This window comes from Chroicocephalus ridibundus, chromosome 3 (genome assembly GCF_963924245.1).
Source record: "Chroicocephalus ridibundus chromosome 3, bChrRid1.1, whole genome shotgun sequence".
NCBI lineage: Eukaryota > Metazoa > Chordata > Aves > Charadriiformes > Laridae > Chroicocephalus > Chroicocephalus ridibundus.
The window spans coordinates 11,397,500-11,414,605 of record NC_086286.1 but is presented as its reverse complement, the minus strand read 5'-3'; the positions used below and the strand labels follow the sequence as shown (position 1 = coordinate 11,414,605).

Here is a 17,106-nt window from a genome sequence, read left to right as displayed (position 1 = left end):
ACAGGAATCACACTCATATTCAAAACCCCAACCCAACCTGGCTTCACCACTGGTTTCCCGCAGATCCCGGGCCTCTCCACAGCCCCTTTGTGCCTCAGCTCCCTCCTTCCCCCCAGCCAGCCACCCCCCAAACCCACCCCAGTCCCACCACCTACGGCCCTGTCCCACACCACACCTCCCCGTGCACAACAGGGGGGCAGCCGCCCTCGATGGGCTCCTGTGACCCCGCGTCCCAATGACAGCCCATGTCTTAGGCAGCAAAGAGCACTGCAGAGCTTCTCACCAGGAAACCGAAGCTGGGCCCTGGCTGTCCCCCCCACCCCGCACAGCCGGCAGCTTCCACAATCTAACGTCGGGAGGGGAGAACCCCTCAGACTCAGCCCTCTGCTTGGCTTGATGAAGTAAAGCTATTAGTATGCACTGGATTTGAATATAACTGTCTATTTGAGTTTTGGAGTTGACGTACAGGTAGGATGCTAAAAAATTGCTCAGGGATTTTGCTTTGGGGACTTTTCCACAGGCTTTGATTATGCTAATGAGCTGGAGAGGCTCTCTCTTTAGGAGACAAAAACAAGAATGCACACATTCAGTTGGTCTATCCTGTTCCAAACCAGGTCTGCACTGGTTGATTTGGTTGCAAATCGTTAAGCACATCGCACTGCATCTGTCAATACAGGAAGTGCTTATCAACTCATATATGGCACAAATAATGGCAGTTCAATGTACCTTTTTGCTTCTGCTTAGAAAAAACAACTTGCAGAACATTCTTGCACAACACACAAGTGTCAAAACAAGGTATTTCAGGTTTTACACACAATGCAAAGCTACGATATACTACAGTATTTAATGCACACCAATAGGAAAAGTTCCTAAAAAATACTCATGCAGTTTTTGTGCCATGGGATAGGTAATGGCTATTTCGTAGAAATAGATCCAACTGGCTCCATTGGAGCAGCAGTATAAATATTCAAAATAGAAGTAATAATAGGCCCTGATGTGAAACTTCTCTTTTTTTTTTTTTTTTTTTTCTTCCCCAAATCTGTCCCTCTGTCAGCAAGGAAACACTCTGCTCAGGAGCAACTGCATCTTGCTACAAGAGTATAGGTGTGTGTTTGCGGGGTGGATTTTAGTGAGATGTGCCACATTGTTGCTAACATTGTTTGATTTAAGGAAGTATTTTAGGCATTTTAGTGGTTATTATTATTATTAATCACATTAACAACAACAAAAAAGAAACAACAGCAACAAAAAAAAAACAACAACAGGAAGGTACAGTGGGCTTCCTAACGCAAAAGGACTTCCAGCGGGCATAGGTACGAGAAGGCTACTCAGACAACAGGCTGCATAGCTCGACAAGTAGCAACACAAGCGTTTCCCAGAATGAAAAATGACGACGCAGGCATGTCATTGACTCTCTCTACTGCTTGTCCCTGGACCCTTCCTTCTTCTTGCCAGGGATCCACAAGCACACTTTGTCCGCCAAGGCCAGCGGTACACGGCTTTTGCCACTGGACTTCCTCGACACGCACACTGCAACGGCTGCCAGTGCCTCCGCACATTCGGTGTAACAAAGAAAGAAAATCAGGTGCTGAGCTGAATGGAAACCGCAGGGTGTAAATATTTTGATTTACAGCATTTTGCCTAAAGAAAATCAAACTGAAGAAACTTCCAAAAGTGCAAACGAAATTAAAATTGGCTTTCTGTCTGAGAAACAGGACTCTTCTTTTTTTCGGAGTTTTTTTTTCCTGTTATAGTTTCAGGTTTGGTTTTTTTTTTTTTTTTTTAGTTTTCCTTTCTTTTATGTAGGGTTTGCTGTGCCTTACTACCAATATTTGCCACTGTTTGTACCATAGACAAAAACATTCACCTAGCTGGTAGTATCTTAATACATTTCATAGTAGAACATATACAAGAAAGAGGAAAAAACATACCAAATGAATCAGAAGTGATCAGTGCTTAAAGTAAATACAAGAGCCAGCACTGGCAAGAATCCACAGTACCAATACATACAAATGAAGTCGTGATGGTGTTTCTCATGGGGTGGAATCTGCCTGCATATTAATACAGAATTATACAAAATCTAGCTGGGATATTGGAACAATGAATAGCTAAACTTTCACAATAACTTAAGATCTGTGAGCGAGTCTGCATTGAAGATATTCCACATTTTAAAAAGTGCCATCTCTCTCTGTGTCTTCCTCCCTCCCAAAGGAGGGGTGATGAATCCACATGATCTGTATTAGATAAGTTCCACTGCTTAAGAAGACAAATATCTGACCAGGTCCAGTGTATTCTTTAAAGAGTGGCAAATTATGACTTCAGTAACTATGTCTGTGCAAAATATGCCTCTTTTCTTTTAAAGAAACCAGTGTCTGTAACTCATTTAGAAAAGTTCCGACACGTACTTATGTCCTTCTCAGAATGAGTAAGACATGAACTATTGAATCCCCCCAAAACAAGAAATCTGATGAAGCAGAGAAAGTTCTGACCTTCCATTTCCACGTGCAGATCATTAAAAACCAGGACACCTCCTTGGTAGCCCTCCCGGGCTGGCGATCAAACTATTGCTTGGAAATACCATAAACACCCTAGTAATAAAACTCCAACATTAGTAGTAAAATGGTAGCAGTGTTTACCCTTTGAATCCATGTTTACCTTGCTTTTCTCATCACACCTGTACAAGATTCATTATTTATAGTAAAAAGTCATTGTCTGTTGCCTTGACAGTCTTCTTTTAACACGCAGTAAATCCATTCATACGCTGAGTACCTTGAATTGTATTCCCATATTACACTGCCCTGTGACCTTTGGATCGTTACAGGAGACCCAGCGCTCAGGAGAAGCTGCAAGAGAGGACGTTGATCTCTGGCAATTAAAAAAACCCCAACAAAACAACAAAAAGAACCCCAGAAGGACCAAAAAACCAAAACAAAACTAAAAAAAGAACCCAAACAAAAAACCAAACAAAAAAATTCCCATGAATCTCCTTGAAAATCAGCCCGTGTACGACGTACCCTCTTCTGCATTGTAGCAATAGTCTTAAGTCATAAATTAGATTAGTCTTCCATCAAATAACTTAAAAAAAGAAGGAATTGTAGCAGACCAGTTTTGCCTGGCTTGACGCCAGTTAGCAGCCAGTTCATCTAAAGTCCCAGTCACACTGTTCAAAAACTGAGCTAGGAAATCACATGAATGTTGAAAAAAAAAATAATCTTCACATCGATGCAGGATTTTTCCAGGTTGTGGGGGGTCAGGGAGAGGGCAGACCTAGATGGGGCCACGGGTCCTATGAACAGTGAACAGGATATACAGCACGACTTGGAGGTGCACCGCATTCAGGAGATGCCAGCCGTGGTTTGTATTGCACAGGTAAGAAGGAAGTTCCTCCCGACAGTCTGCCACCTGCATTAGTGATCTCTGCACATTGGTAAGTTCACAAAAGTGAAAACATTGAATTCTGTCATGATGGAGAAACACAGGAAGATGCCGTAAAGGGAAAGGCACACACACCCTAGCTTCTTATCCAGTTTCCATTTGTTCATGTGGACGCCAAATACCTACAATAAACACAGAGTAAGCCACCACAGCAGGAACATTTTAAATAAAGCGGTAAATCACATTCTCAATTACAAGAGCACCAAGACGACTCTCCCCTTATTGACCATGGTCACCTGGAAGCAATCACAATGCAAATACTGCAACAAGTGTGCTGAAGACCACAGCTGAAGTAAATCAGAGTATCCCCGTTGCAACCATTGAAGTCACACTGACTCACATCACCTTGAGTCCTGGCCCAAGAGCCTTAAGTTTCTGCAATTACTTTGATTTTACGAAGAACAATCCAATTTAATTCCATCAGAAATGTTTTTGAAGGTCAGATTCCTTTTTCTTCACTCAAAATGCTTCATGTGCCCCTCTGCATCTCCATCTAGAGCCACACAGTCTAAGGCTGTGCTGGACTTTGCTTAGTTTGCTCCCACACAAACCTCTAAAAAGGTTAAACTCTTGTGTACGAGGGAATTGTGTTGGTGTGCCATGCGCAGGAGGACTCCCTATAGCAGCTGGTCTCAAGATTTGGAAGAGGTCACACAAATCCTCTTCCCTCTATCATTTCTAGTCTGCTACGTTGGACTTGGACAGCTCAGGGAATGCAAGGCACTGATTTCAACAGAAACAATGTCACATCCAGGCACTATTTGTTCTGGTCTCTGTTGTATTTCGGAAGGTTCCTACGGAGGGCCAAAGTAAACTGTACAGCATTTTGTCTACCTGTCCAGCAGGAGAATGGATCCAGTCATACATCAAGGGATCTGCTTCAACTCTACCATGAAAAATAACTAAAGATTACCAATGGATCTCCTGGACTCCTCCCATGAAAAATACACAAATGTGAGAGCCATCCTGTGACAGCGATAGCTTCTGAGAAGTGCCAGATTAAGGTCTTGGGAAGTTTACAACAGGAGTGAGCATCCCTATCCCTTAACTACAGACTTTGCATCCACTATTACAGCTGGAGGTGAGAAAGGAACAGGTGAAGAAAATGTATATAAAAATTGCTATTTTGGAAACAAAGAACAAAAGACGATATACATACTGTGACAAAAACAGATGCCAGCAGGAGACCAACAGAATAGATAAGTCCTCTGCTGTTTAACCGAATCTGTAAAAGAAGGAAGTTTATAAAACCGTGTCACAATTTCAAGCAACAATATTTCTCTTTGCTGATAATTCTGTAATCCTAAACTGCTGAGTTGCTAAACACTGTCTTGCAAGCTGTAAATGCCAAGTCAGATCATTACATCACAGATTATTTTGCCTACTCCCTGTTGCCAAAAAAGAAGTAGTATTATTAGTGTCCTTAGGACCTGACAGCTTTCGAACTGTTCCACCCCTACATGGACTTTGTCATCCCTTATATTGTTATATAGTGAAATTTTCTTTTTGGCAATTAACTCTTATGTGAGTCCTGTAAGAACAAACAGGGAAAAAGGAAATTTTGCATTCAGTCACCAATTAACGCTTCACTGCGGGGTGAAAATAAACACGGACACACACAAACACATAACTTCTTCCCTACTCTCACTCATCTCGGTGAAGGAAACAAGTCAGTAATATGATGGCCTAAACCTCACCTGCTGAAAATCATCACTACCAACGTGTTAGGGCACACGAGCATAGGCTGAACATTATTTAGCACTGAGGCAAATAAGGCAAAGAGACAACTTATTGTCTGTAGAGCTGCCTACGGATATTGTCACTTAGGTTCACAGGTGCATCACAAGCTCTGACGTAGCCATCTCCGTGGCAGAGCCATGATTACACCCACTGTGCAAGCGAAGAACCGAGATACTGGCCTCAAAGCTGTGAAGCTATTTAACTGACATTTTTAGAGGCTTTGGAGTCTAGCCAAAGGCCTTTACTTGCATCTTTAATCCCTAAATACATTAAAAACATGATTTTATGTAACACAAGCCTAAAACTACATAGAAAGGCCACAGGTAATAAAGCCACCCCCCTAAGCCTGTTCCTCAGCTAGGATCACACCTCTCTTCAGTTTCCTATTCTTCTCTGATGGAGCTTAAGCACTGGCCCTTTGAGCACTTTTATATGATCTTCTCAAATAGTATCACCTGCAGCATCTCCAAGGGAGCACTCAGGTGGAGTCTCTCAAGGCATTTCTGCAGCGGCTACTGTGTGAGAGAGGCTTCCTCCTAGGGAAGGTTGGCTTCTCCAGGGAAGCAACAGGGCAACTGGAAGCTGTGGAGTGGGTGCCATAGGTGACTAAATTGTAAATCTTTAGACCACCTGTTATCAATTATTACCTTAAGGCCACTATAAGGTAACACAGCCCATCTGTATTCCTCCCTGCACTTTCTGTGTGACGAAACCCTACGTGAAGTTGAGTTCCAACTGGCAGTCACCAAAACCAATTACTATTTAAAGTAGCAACCAACTATTTAAGTTTCCTGGCAGAGGTCAATCTTAGCAAAAGATTATGTATGAGTATTTTTCAAGGATGCTTTAGAAAAGGACACTGCTATTGTTTGTCTAGTAGATGTTGATTTTGTGCAGTGGTTATATTTTCAGTCACACCACTTTGCTGCTGAGGTCAAACAGCAGAACTAAATGCTGGGATCTTCCTTAATGGTGCTGGTAGCCAATTCTTAATTGCTCAGTTTGTTCTACATTTGTATACAAGGAAAAGCAAAAACATCAGTTCATCCCTGCAAACGATCTACAGACAAGAGAATAGTTCCCAGAATGAAAGTTCATCCACCTCAAACAGTACATTTTTTTCTAACAGCTAGGTTTATTTCTTATTTTTTAAAGTGTTTTTAGTCCATTGAACAATTAAAACTAAACTTTCACGCTACAATATTATTTTCCCAACTGTCAGCACAGAAAATAATGGTACATAGTGTATCACTGGCCATTTTTTGGTGCTCGCATCCTTTCAGTTAGACTATAAAGAAGCCCATTTGCAAGAGAACCGGGTATTACTAATTTGACGATAAGCAGCACTACAATTTCATGAATGCAGGACTGCTGAGGCACTTGCACCATTTTACATCACAGTCGGGAAAAACTTTTCACCCAAATATTGCTTCCAAATCCAAAGTAATGATTTACCTTCATTCCCCATGGACAACCGAGGGGAGAGCCTGACTTCCAGAGCCAAGGAAAGGATTACTGGTTCTGACATTTTGCAAACCTGAGCCTGCAATGACCGCCATACACCCAGAATCCTCTAGGCAAATCCATGTTGGAGACAAGGTCAAGCACGCTGCAGAAAGACAGTCTTGGAAGGATTTCTCTCTTTTCCTGTACATGTTCAAGATTCAGCACGATGACGCATTGCTGTACTTCTAATAAACCATGAGAAGCGTGAGTAGGTCTTGCGCAGCTACTATACATTGGAATTGTTATCAGCATTTGTACTCACAAAGGTCCCACCAGTTTGCAGAGCTCTGTTGCTGCCTGAGACTTCTGTTATCTTCACGTACGTTAGAATACCGGCTTACACAAATGGCACATTTTCCTTCTTAACTGATTTTTGCTATCATAAAAAAGGCTACAGCCGTGATGCTCATCTGTTCTTAAATGCATTACAAGATTTCTTTAAGACATAAGGTGTAAGTGTGTGTATGTACAGGGGGACCATTATATTCCTACGGCCATTACATGTAAAATACAGTATTCTCACTAGACTAACCGCCCAAAGAAATGAAGGATTTGGATTGCTTCAGAGCGGGAAAGCCTATTTTTGAACTGTCTGCATAACTGAAGGTGAAAAATGTAACGATCCCCCTGTTAATGTAAACTGCAGGTTCTAAGTGGCGGACAGGAGGAAGTGTATTTTTGCAGCTATGGAAGAATTCTCAAAGGCCACCGTAGCTTCTATTACCAGTCCCAAGAAAACCTCAAAGTTTTGCTGAAACAAGAGCTGCTCTTGGGAAGAGAGACGACATCAGATTCTGACTCAGAAAACCTTTTTCTTTGATATCTTAAAGCCTATTTCCTGTTACACTAAGGAGCCAGGAGAAGCTAAATCTGGAGGCTCTGTGCACACATTATTGCTCCCTGTAGAGATGGACTCGTCCACTGTGTTTCACTCACCCCTCTTCTCCTGCTTCCACTAATCTGAATGATCCATACATGATAGGTGACCTGGATTTCCATTTTAGGTATTCTAAAATGCAAAAAAACCCTAAACTAGCTTTGTGTAACTAAAATACAAATTTAAAGCCACCTTCCCTGCTACCCCAAATGAGCAGCAGCTGGCTAGGGAAGACAGATGCTATTTTACAATAAATTCCTGTCTGGATTTTGGTCAGGAATTCTGTTTGACCAGTGCCAATATCTGTAAAAACTGTCAGTATGAAATACATCAATCGTAAAGGAATCTACAGGAAAAGGAAGCAAATGAAGCAGCTGGAATTATTTTAGCATGGAAAATGTCTGAATTCAACCTAAAGTGCAGACGCTCCTTCTCAGTTACATCATTAGCCTCCATAAAACCAGCAGACATTTGGAAAGAAAACCGTTCCAAAGGCCTCTGTGTCTGATTTGCTGAGGACAAGGCTTCCAAAGAGAGGTGTTTGGGGCTGTTTTCTTTCTTTGGACTACCTGCAAGGCTCCTCTTTGGAGGTCACTCGGGGGAATAAAAGTTGCTAATTAAGGATTATCCAAAAGTAGAAAGCGTATGCTAATTATTTATGACAGGTTTTATACAGTGACACACGTCATGCTGATCCCACATGGGCAAAGCAAACGTGGCAACCGCTTCAGCAGCATGAGCAGCAATTTTCCCTTGCAGTGGTACTGCATTAAAACACACGAGTTTCACTCCAGGTTAACAGCTCTCAACTCAGGCTTAACTAGCAATGCTCCTCACCTGGGATCTAGCCCAGCTCCCACTGTTAAGCAAAGCAATTAGCTATTAATTAACCTAAATAACAAGAAGCTTCCTTCACGAGGCTTGACTATTCCCATAGAAAGAAAGGATTTCCTGGGAGGGGTGGAAAGGGTGTTTTCTAATGCAGTTTTCACTTTCCAGGGCTTTTTGCTCTGCAAAAAATGGGACCATTTATTAGGGTCATTACCTAATACCTCACTCTGCCACGGGACAGCAGGATTAAACCCCTTCCATGTACATAGCAAAGGGTGGTTTCCTTGGGCAAGCAAATGCTAGCTGTGGAATGTACTTTGTCAGGAAGCTCATTTGGCTGAACTGGATACATATCACAGCTGGACTTTCTGGAAGAAAAAGTGCAACTCAGAAAAAGTGCAACTCTTTGGGTAAAAAACTTTGTTGGTGAGCTCAAAGCACTGTAAAAGCTGTGCAGAATTCCAAGTGTTTCCACTGTGGCTCAGGAGGTGCCGCATGCATGGCGTCGCCCTGCCATGCCATGGAGCAGGCAGAAAGGGGACCGAAGAGAACAAAGATGACAGGTGGGAAGGGCTATAAAACAATGAGAAGCGAATGAAAAACAACAGAAAGAGAGTTGGAACGAACTGACGTTGATGTAAGCCCGTCCTCAAAGCAGACTTGCCCTGGGACGGCTGGGAGATGGATTCCATGGATGGATGCTGGGTGTAATTCCGGATGCTGGACTTGCAGTATACATGCTGTGGAGTTACTCTATGTGCACACAAGTAGTCCAAGTAATGTGGCTCGCTGCTTATGCACAGGGCAGCTCTGCATGGTGTGTGCAGGGGGTCCAGCTGTGTACAATGCACTGCTTTGCTGGCACACGCACTAAGTCTGATCTCACTAGCCTTTCACACACATGGAGAATGGCACACATTCAGGCACGGGGCCCAGGGTCTCTGGGTTACTTAAGATAGCCCTGGAGCAAGCTGATTCACACCAGTAAGAAACCTCCCTCACAGCAGATACAATTCCTGTTTAAGTCTTTTGCCCAGATAACTCTTAATGTAAAGGTTTCTTGGAGTAACGCAGTGCTTCGAGATTCTTGCAGCCTTTGTAGCTTACACTGAGAAGAGAATGAAAACTGTCTGGGTTTGTTCAGGTCCAAAATGCAATGGCAGTCCGGTCTTTGAGGGATTTTTTTTGCTAAATATTCTCACTCAAACAAAGAAAGGTCTCCTTGGAGCTAGACGGAACTCATTGACAAGCATTTGTGGGGGCTGCAGCCTGAGGATTTGGAGAGATGTTCTCCAGTACACCTTGCGCTGGTGGTAGAAGGGGTTTCCAGCGTTAGATCAGCCAGCAGTGACTTTCCTGACGCACTGGTCACATTAGAGCATTCTCCATTTACCATAGCTGAGCAAGGTAGGCTTGAGCAAATAGCCCACATTGTTTGGGGTATGACCACATATTCCCTTCTATCAAATTTGCTACTGGGCACTGAAGTATTTTAATTCTTGCATTAAGAGTCACCAGAGGACTGCCGCCAAAGCTCTTGGCTAGCCTATACCTAGCTCTGGAAACAGGTCCGTGAAAACAGAATGGAAACCCTCAAATATTAATGAAAACGAGAACATTTAATTCTAGCAAACACTGCTATTACTTATCTAACACAAACAAGAGAACATACGGTTTCAAAGGAGACAGGTTCAGATTTGCTCTAAGTCTGCTGAAACTCTGAACAGTATTGCGCTAATTGGCGCACAGCAGGGGTGGCTCATCAGAACCAAAAGGCCGGTACAGCAGCTTCCTACTGTTTTATCCTACTTGTTAATGCTAAAGGCTTTCCTACAATCTTCTCCTGTTTGGCCCAGGTCCACATTAGAACCATTCTGTCCGCAGCAATAGTTAGAGTCACAAAAGCCACACAAGTAGGTGTGCTGCTTTTTTTTCACCTTCTGTCCAGCTCTGGTAGTCTTTCAACATTTTCTAATCTAATGCCCATCTATCTATTTCAAAAAGTAATCATACAGAACCATGAATTGTTTTATACAGTATTGCTTGGTGGTTCTAAGATAGGTAAAGTATCTTAGTTGAACAGCCACTGAATAGCCACTGTTTACTTATTTCTCGTTTCTCTCATTTTAGTTCTATACTTGCCTGGAGGATCCTTTCTTTTTCTGCATTTGATTTTGGACTACTTGCTGCTGTTTCACAAATTTCCCATAAGCCTACAGCTCTGGAAATACAGTTTTAACCGACGAACTATTCCCACTTCTCTGATTATCACCGTAGCCTGTCCTTTTTCTTATTGTGACTTCTAACTAACTGTGAGCACAGGAGCTCAGAAGACTCTGAAATTTGGCACAAAAGCTTAAGAAAAATGTGTTGTTGATCTGTCAAATTATGGTAGAAATAAGTCAAGCAGCTTTCGCATGAGTCAAGTGGCATTTCCTGCAAGAGGCAGTAGAATAGGTTTTCTCAGGGTATGTGACAATGTGTAAGTTCAGGGAAAACAAGGCCAGCAAAACATTCAAAACTCACAGTAAGGGAGGAGATAATTTCAGTTTTTAGCAAAGAGCAGAAAAAGGGCCTCAGCTGGAGCCTTCTTAATTATAGAAGGAAAAGCTCAGTTCTCTGCTCATTTAAGAATAGGAAATGCTTCTTCCCCAGGAGAGAACTGTCTGCAGACGAAGCACTCCCTCATACTGCAAGGAGGAAAAATCAACATTCCCAAACTCTCCTTTGAGGTTTGGCTGGTATCTAGTGGCTAAAGCAGGCCAGACAAACACTCTGTTTTGACTGATCACACATGAAAGGTTTGAAAGTTCAAAATCTACTCTGTCTGAATTTGAACAGAGGCTATCTCCTTGCTTCTCGTGTAGCAAATACAAAGACGCTGCCACCAGCTCCAGCTATTCCCACGCAGCTCCTGCAGGCAATAAGGAACTGAGGCTGGAGCTAAACAGCAGAGGAAAAACAATGGAAACAAAATAAATGTGATTCCATTCTTCAGTTCTTTTCTGGCAGTTGCTGAAGGGAAAACAAGGAGCTATTGCCAAAACCCAAACTGGTTTTGCTCCAGGGTCCAAATACGAGAAAAATTACCTCATTCAGGAATATTAGAAGGACTCTGCTATGTTTCCAGTCCCTTGGCTGACAAAGTCACAGGTCCTTTGTCTGTTTGGGGATCCTTTTCCTGCAGTGTCCCTGCCTGGCAGTGAAAATTCAGCGTAAATCCTGCATTCCCCAGGCCTTGCTGTAAGACAGGGGTCTCAACAAACTGAAACTTCAGACATGTTCTGCATTACCGCATGTTTCAATGGAATTTCCTTCTTGGACCTTTTCTGAGACTCCTAAGAAAGAACCCTTGCTTTGCTCTGTATCACACAATTCACTTTGCAGAGGGTACACACCCTGGCGTACAAAACATGGGAGTGCTGCACGCGGACACTCAAGGTATTAAGCAAGAAACGCAGGGGTTATGGTTGGAGAGAATTCCTGTATTGTTAGGAGCTTTGGAAGGGACCAGACACTTTTGCTGTACTACAGTATAACCATCCGAGTCTCCCTGTCACGGAACCTGCGAGAAAGTGCACTCCATACGTGCAAACTACTCCAGGAAGCTGGAGGGACTAGCTTTAGCATGCACCTGCTTGCTATGCCCATCCATAGGTTTTTGGGATCAGCTAATAAATTAAACCATTAATACCTGCCAAGCTGCATGCTGCTGATGCAGTGACACAAGCACATTGCGTTGCAGATGCTAATGTGACAACTGGAAAGAGTCTGGCACCCCAGAGCAGGAAGAGGAGTAACATCTACAGAAGTGACGAGTGATGCTGCAGGAAGCAGGGCCCCCGGCAGACACTTAAGAGCCACCACCCTGTTGCTATCCTCCACCTTAATGTTTGTCCCACAGACTGACAGCTCCATCGAACCTATTCCTCCCTCTTCCCTCAGAGGATTTAAAGGTGGTCTATATGCAGACAACTGGGCTGGAACATGGCAGGGAACAGATACACAGATGCTGGCTGTGAGGAGACGGAGGCCAGCTTTGTCCTAATGTCATAAGATTCATCATAGGGCCTTGAATTAAAACAGCGAACAGCAAACTGGTCAGCGAATAGCAAAGCAGTGACACTTGCCATCTCAATGTGTGTTTCTTGAGTGTCCGCTTCCCTCTGGCTTCTCTGATGTCTAACAAGGCTCACACTGGGGTTACTCCTTCTCTCTCTAGCTGCTCGTTTGCATGAGAGGAATGTAACATCTCTAAGACTTCTAACTTACTGTCAAATTTTGCTGAAACTGGCTGAAGTTATCAGGCAGGAGAGTGATGGATAGACATATGAGTATACTCCCAAATGCTGATGTGAACAAATGAACCTGGCTGTTTGTCCTTAGGCTAAGATTCCTAGTCTCTAAAATACTCTTGGCTGATGTCTGGTTTACAGCTTCACATCCAAAAAAAGATTCCAGAGGGAAGCAATTGGATGGAAGACGTGAAGCAAATGTCCTTCCACTCTGGATTTGCCAGGGCCACTGGGGAAGGATGCTTACAGGATTAGAGAGTCAGCAACGTGTCCAAGACTCAGAGCTGGAAGAGAAGAGAAAGCGAACTCTTTCAAAGGTCTCTCTAGGTCCACAGGGATGCTGCTTTTTCTCCGAAAGTCCTGCTGGCATGCTAGATTAGCTATGGTTGATAACAGAAGGCCAGAGCTGCAGCAGGAGGGTGGCCAAGTGACCTCTGAGTAGTGGAGATGGAAGCTCCAGCGGGAAGCACACAGGAAGGCAGAGTTAGTGCCGGGACATTAATGAGCGTCCAGAAATAACAAGGACTCTTAAAATAATAAACATATAGTTGGGTTAGAGACTAGACATTGTAGAAACAGAAGGGATCTGATATGGAAGCTGTTTGATATCGATTAGATCTCCCTTTTGATGGGAAAAGCATCAGTGGCCTGGCCCAAACCAAGAAGTGTGGGATGGACAACCGAACTGAAGGCAAAGGGCGAGGGCAGAGGAGGACGTTTTTTTCTCTGCACCAACACTAACTAACATTTTCCTTGAGAAGCAAGAGATGGAGCATTCTCTAGCTTGGGGTTGGACTGACTCTAGTCAGCGCTGGAAGGAAAAGATTAAAAATCCAGTATTGCACATTGATGATCACACTGAGATGGACCTGGTTCGTCGTAACAGATACACGTAGGCGAGGCAGGGTGAATGGTATCGGAGACGGGTGCCCTGGAGCTTACAGTGGTTTTGCAAAGCACTGCCTGGTGTGCCAGCTTCCTACATCACATCATGTGGGTGCAGCCCCTCTCTTCAGGCTGGGGCTGTGACTGCCCTGCAGTCTCCACTTGCGGTGTACCCACACCCTACAGGAAAATGTTTCATTCAAAGTAGGAAAACAGAAAAAGGGGAACTTCCTTCTCTAAAATAGGTGACAGATGCTTCCAAGATGCAGCCTGAGAAGCGCAAGATGGTTTTCCATTCCTTTCTTGTAACGAGAAAGGAAGAATAAAATAAATAATAAGCTGAAACATCCATTGACAACGGGCCTGGGAAAGGAGCAGTCGGAACTGGGAAAGGCACTTAAGCAAAATGACTGTGATTTAGCAACCCAGCACCAGGATGTGTCTCGAGAGATTCACAGTCTCTTTCCAGTTCTGCCACTTACCTACTGTGTGACCTGCAGCAAGTCCATTAGTCTCTCTTCGACAGGTCCCCTCTTGCTCTTCTCCTGTCTTATCTATTAGATCACAAGCTGTATTTTTCCCCCTCAGGCACTATCTCATAGACTGAACTTGTTTAAACAAGAAGTCGTGATTCTGCATCGGGCTTCTTGTGGTTGCTGCCAGGCATATGACAAAACTATGCAATAACCAGGACCTTGCAGGACAATGCTTTCAATATATCGATGTTTCACAACCAGCCACAAGCTTGCAGGCTGTATCTCATCCAAAGCTCTCCGCTTACCTCAAATCAAAATGCACCCTCTGTAAAATGGGCTCTGAAACACCCACCTGCCCTCAGGGAGTTTAAGGAAGGCTCAAACACAAGCTCATCCTACGAAAGGTGCTACCGCAGCTGAAAGTGCCATTGGCAGCGAGACTGCTCTTGACATTCAGAACGAAACCCCACGAATCTCCTTCTGGTTGGGAGCAGCTACTTGGCTGGTTAGTGTGTGAAGCCGCTTTACCGCACGCGGCTGAGAAAGTTCAGAATGTGCATAATCACAGGACGTCACACTGCCACGTGCATGTGCACACTGCAGCACAGAGGCAAAGGGAAAGAAAAAGGGAGCAGACCCTCTTCTCCAGTTCTGCACAGCAACACGCCAGAACTCTTGACACCAGCATTAACAGGGAGCAAGATTTGGCCACAGAGGATTCTGAGTCAGGCAGCCTGGAATAAGAGATACGTAGAAATTTTACGGAGTATGATATTAGAGAAATACCATACTCTTTGAGTGTTTAGACTTCCAGAAAAATAAGGCTGGAGAGGTCTTCTAGGACGGTCTTCCGTGTTAAAGCTTAACTTTCAAATCAAACAGTCTACTTTTTTTTGGCTTCCACAAAAGCTATTACTGCCTTAACAGCTTATTGAATAAAATGCATTTACTCTCTACTTTCAGCAAAAGCTTAACCTTGCCACAGCCCTCTACTATTAAACATTCTGGGGAGGCAATCGTGGTTTTGGATGGCTATGCAAAAGCAATCACGAACAAGCAAGCTCTTTTTGTCTTTTACAAATCTCTCCTTCCTTCTGTACGCAAGACAGGGGCATCACAATGGCTTTGAGGAGTTCCTCTCTTGGAGGAGATGCTACAAGGACAAATTTGGATCCTACCAAATACCGAAGGAGCAGAGCTAAATTGTCACTCTTAGCTCAGAAATTACCTAGTGCTTCTGACTCCCAGTCACATTTAGCGGACAAGCAGGTTGGCCCGAGCCTGCGAACCCCCGCACAGTGAGCAGGCCCTGCTTGTGCGAGCAGCCCAAGGCTCAGCCCTATGGACCCTCAGGGAGCAGGAGCTCCTTGTCCTCTGCCCCTGCTGACCTCCGTGTGCCAGGCACATCAGCAGGGCTCCCTGAATAACTAACAGCACCTTGTAGCTCTTAAAGCTGTCACCAGGCTACACCTGACCCAGCTAACTCAAGCCTTTTCTGGCAACTTAGTAATATTTAAATAATTAATGACTAATAATGTGGGGGATGAAGGGAGGGGGCTTGTTTTGTTTTGAAGTCCAATTATCCAAGGATTTAGACAGAAATCCAGGAACTGCAAGTGAAAACTGAGGAAACTCTCTTTGCTAATTGTGGGGCTGTTTCCAAGACTGCCTTCTCTAACCACGTGATCACGCTGTACAATGATCATTTTGGGTGTGCAAAACAGTAGTGACATTGTTATGCCTCCATGAAAGCTGGCTGCTTCTCTTCAGTCACTTGTTTTCATCCTTTTCCGCAAAAATATAGATGAGCTACAGATAAGTTGCTCATTGAAGAAAGGGATTTTCTTCCTACAGCATTGCTTCCTTTTGTCACACCTATATTCAAAGAGAGGGAAGATCCCAGGAACTACAGGCTGGTCAGCCTGACCTTGATACCTGGGAAGGTGATGAAGCAAATAATCCTGGGAACCACTTCTAAACATATGAAGGACAAGAAGGTGATTGTGAGCAGACCTACAGATTTAAGCAGGGGAAATCATGTTTACCAGCCTGATAGCCTTCTACGATGAGGTGGACTTGCTGGATGAGAGGAGAGCAACAGATGTTGTTTATGTTGACTTTAGCAAGGCTTTTTGACGTTGTTTCTCAAACATACTCGTAGACAAACAGAGGAAGAACAGATGAAATAAGTGGACAGTGGAGTGGACTGATAACTGGCCAAACCGCTGTGCTGAAAGTCCAGCTGGAGGCCAGTCAGTAGTCGTTTACCCCACGGGTCAACGCTGCTTAACGTCTTTATTCATGAACTGGATGATGGGGCAGAGGGCACCTTCAGCAAGTTTGCAGCTGGTACAAAACTGTGAGGGGTGGCTGATGCACCAGTGGGTTGTGCTGCCATCCAGAGGGACCTGGACAGGCTGGAGAAATCTGCAGGCAGGAAACTCACGAACACCAACAAAGGGAAATGAAAAGTCCTGCACCTGGGAAGGAATAACCCCACGCATCAGTACGTGCGGGGGCTGACCAGCTGGAAAGCAGCTTGGCAGAGAAAGACCTCTTGATCCTGGTGGACACCAAGCTAAAGTTCACAATGCACCCTTGTGGCATGGAGCACCAACAGCATCCTGGGCTGCGTTAGAAGCAGCACTCCCAGCAGGTAGAGGGAGATGATCCTTCTCTACTCAGCATTGGTGAGACACATCTGGAGTGCTTGGTCCAGTTCTGGGCTCCTCAATACAAGGAACACACAGACTTACTGGAGCGAGTCCAGTGAAGGCCCACAAGAATGATATAAGGGACTGCAGCACCTGAGATACAAAGAGAGGCTGAAAGAGTTGGGACTATTCAGCCCGGAAAAGAGCAGATTCATGGGAATCTTATCGATGTGTATAAATACCTGATGGAAGAAGACAACGTGCAGCCAGACTCTCCGGAGTGGTATCCATTAAAAGGACAAGAGATAACATGCACAATTTTAAATACAGAAATTGCATTTAAACGTAAGAATGCTCTTTTACTGTGAGAGTGGTCAAACACCGGAACAGGCTGCTGAGAGCAACTG

General features: G+C 44.1%; 1 protein-coding gene across 3 annotated transcripts in view; it reads right to left on the bottom strand.

Annotated features, from left to right (window-relative positions):
• Positions 1–158: 158 nt before the first annotated feature.
• The window catches only part of SLC24A3 (solute carrier family 24 member 3), a 183,029-nt gene continuing 166,081 nt past the window's right edge, over positions 159–17,106 (bottom strand). For all 3 annotated transcript variants that reach the window (XM_063327970.1, XM_063327967.1, XM_063327969.1), the window contains exons 16-17: positions 4,595–4,660; positions 159–3,557 (exon numbers count right to left, since the gene is read on the bottom strand). In XM_063327970.1, coding sequence (XP_063184040.1) covers positions 3,408–3,557; positions 4,595–4,660 — 216 coding nt within the window. In that variant the 3' untranslated portion in view covers positions 159–3,407. The remainder of the gene's footprint in view (positions 3,558–4,594; positions 4,661–17,106) is intronic.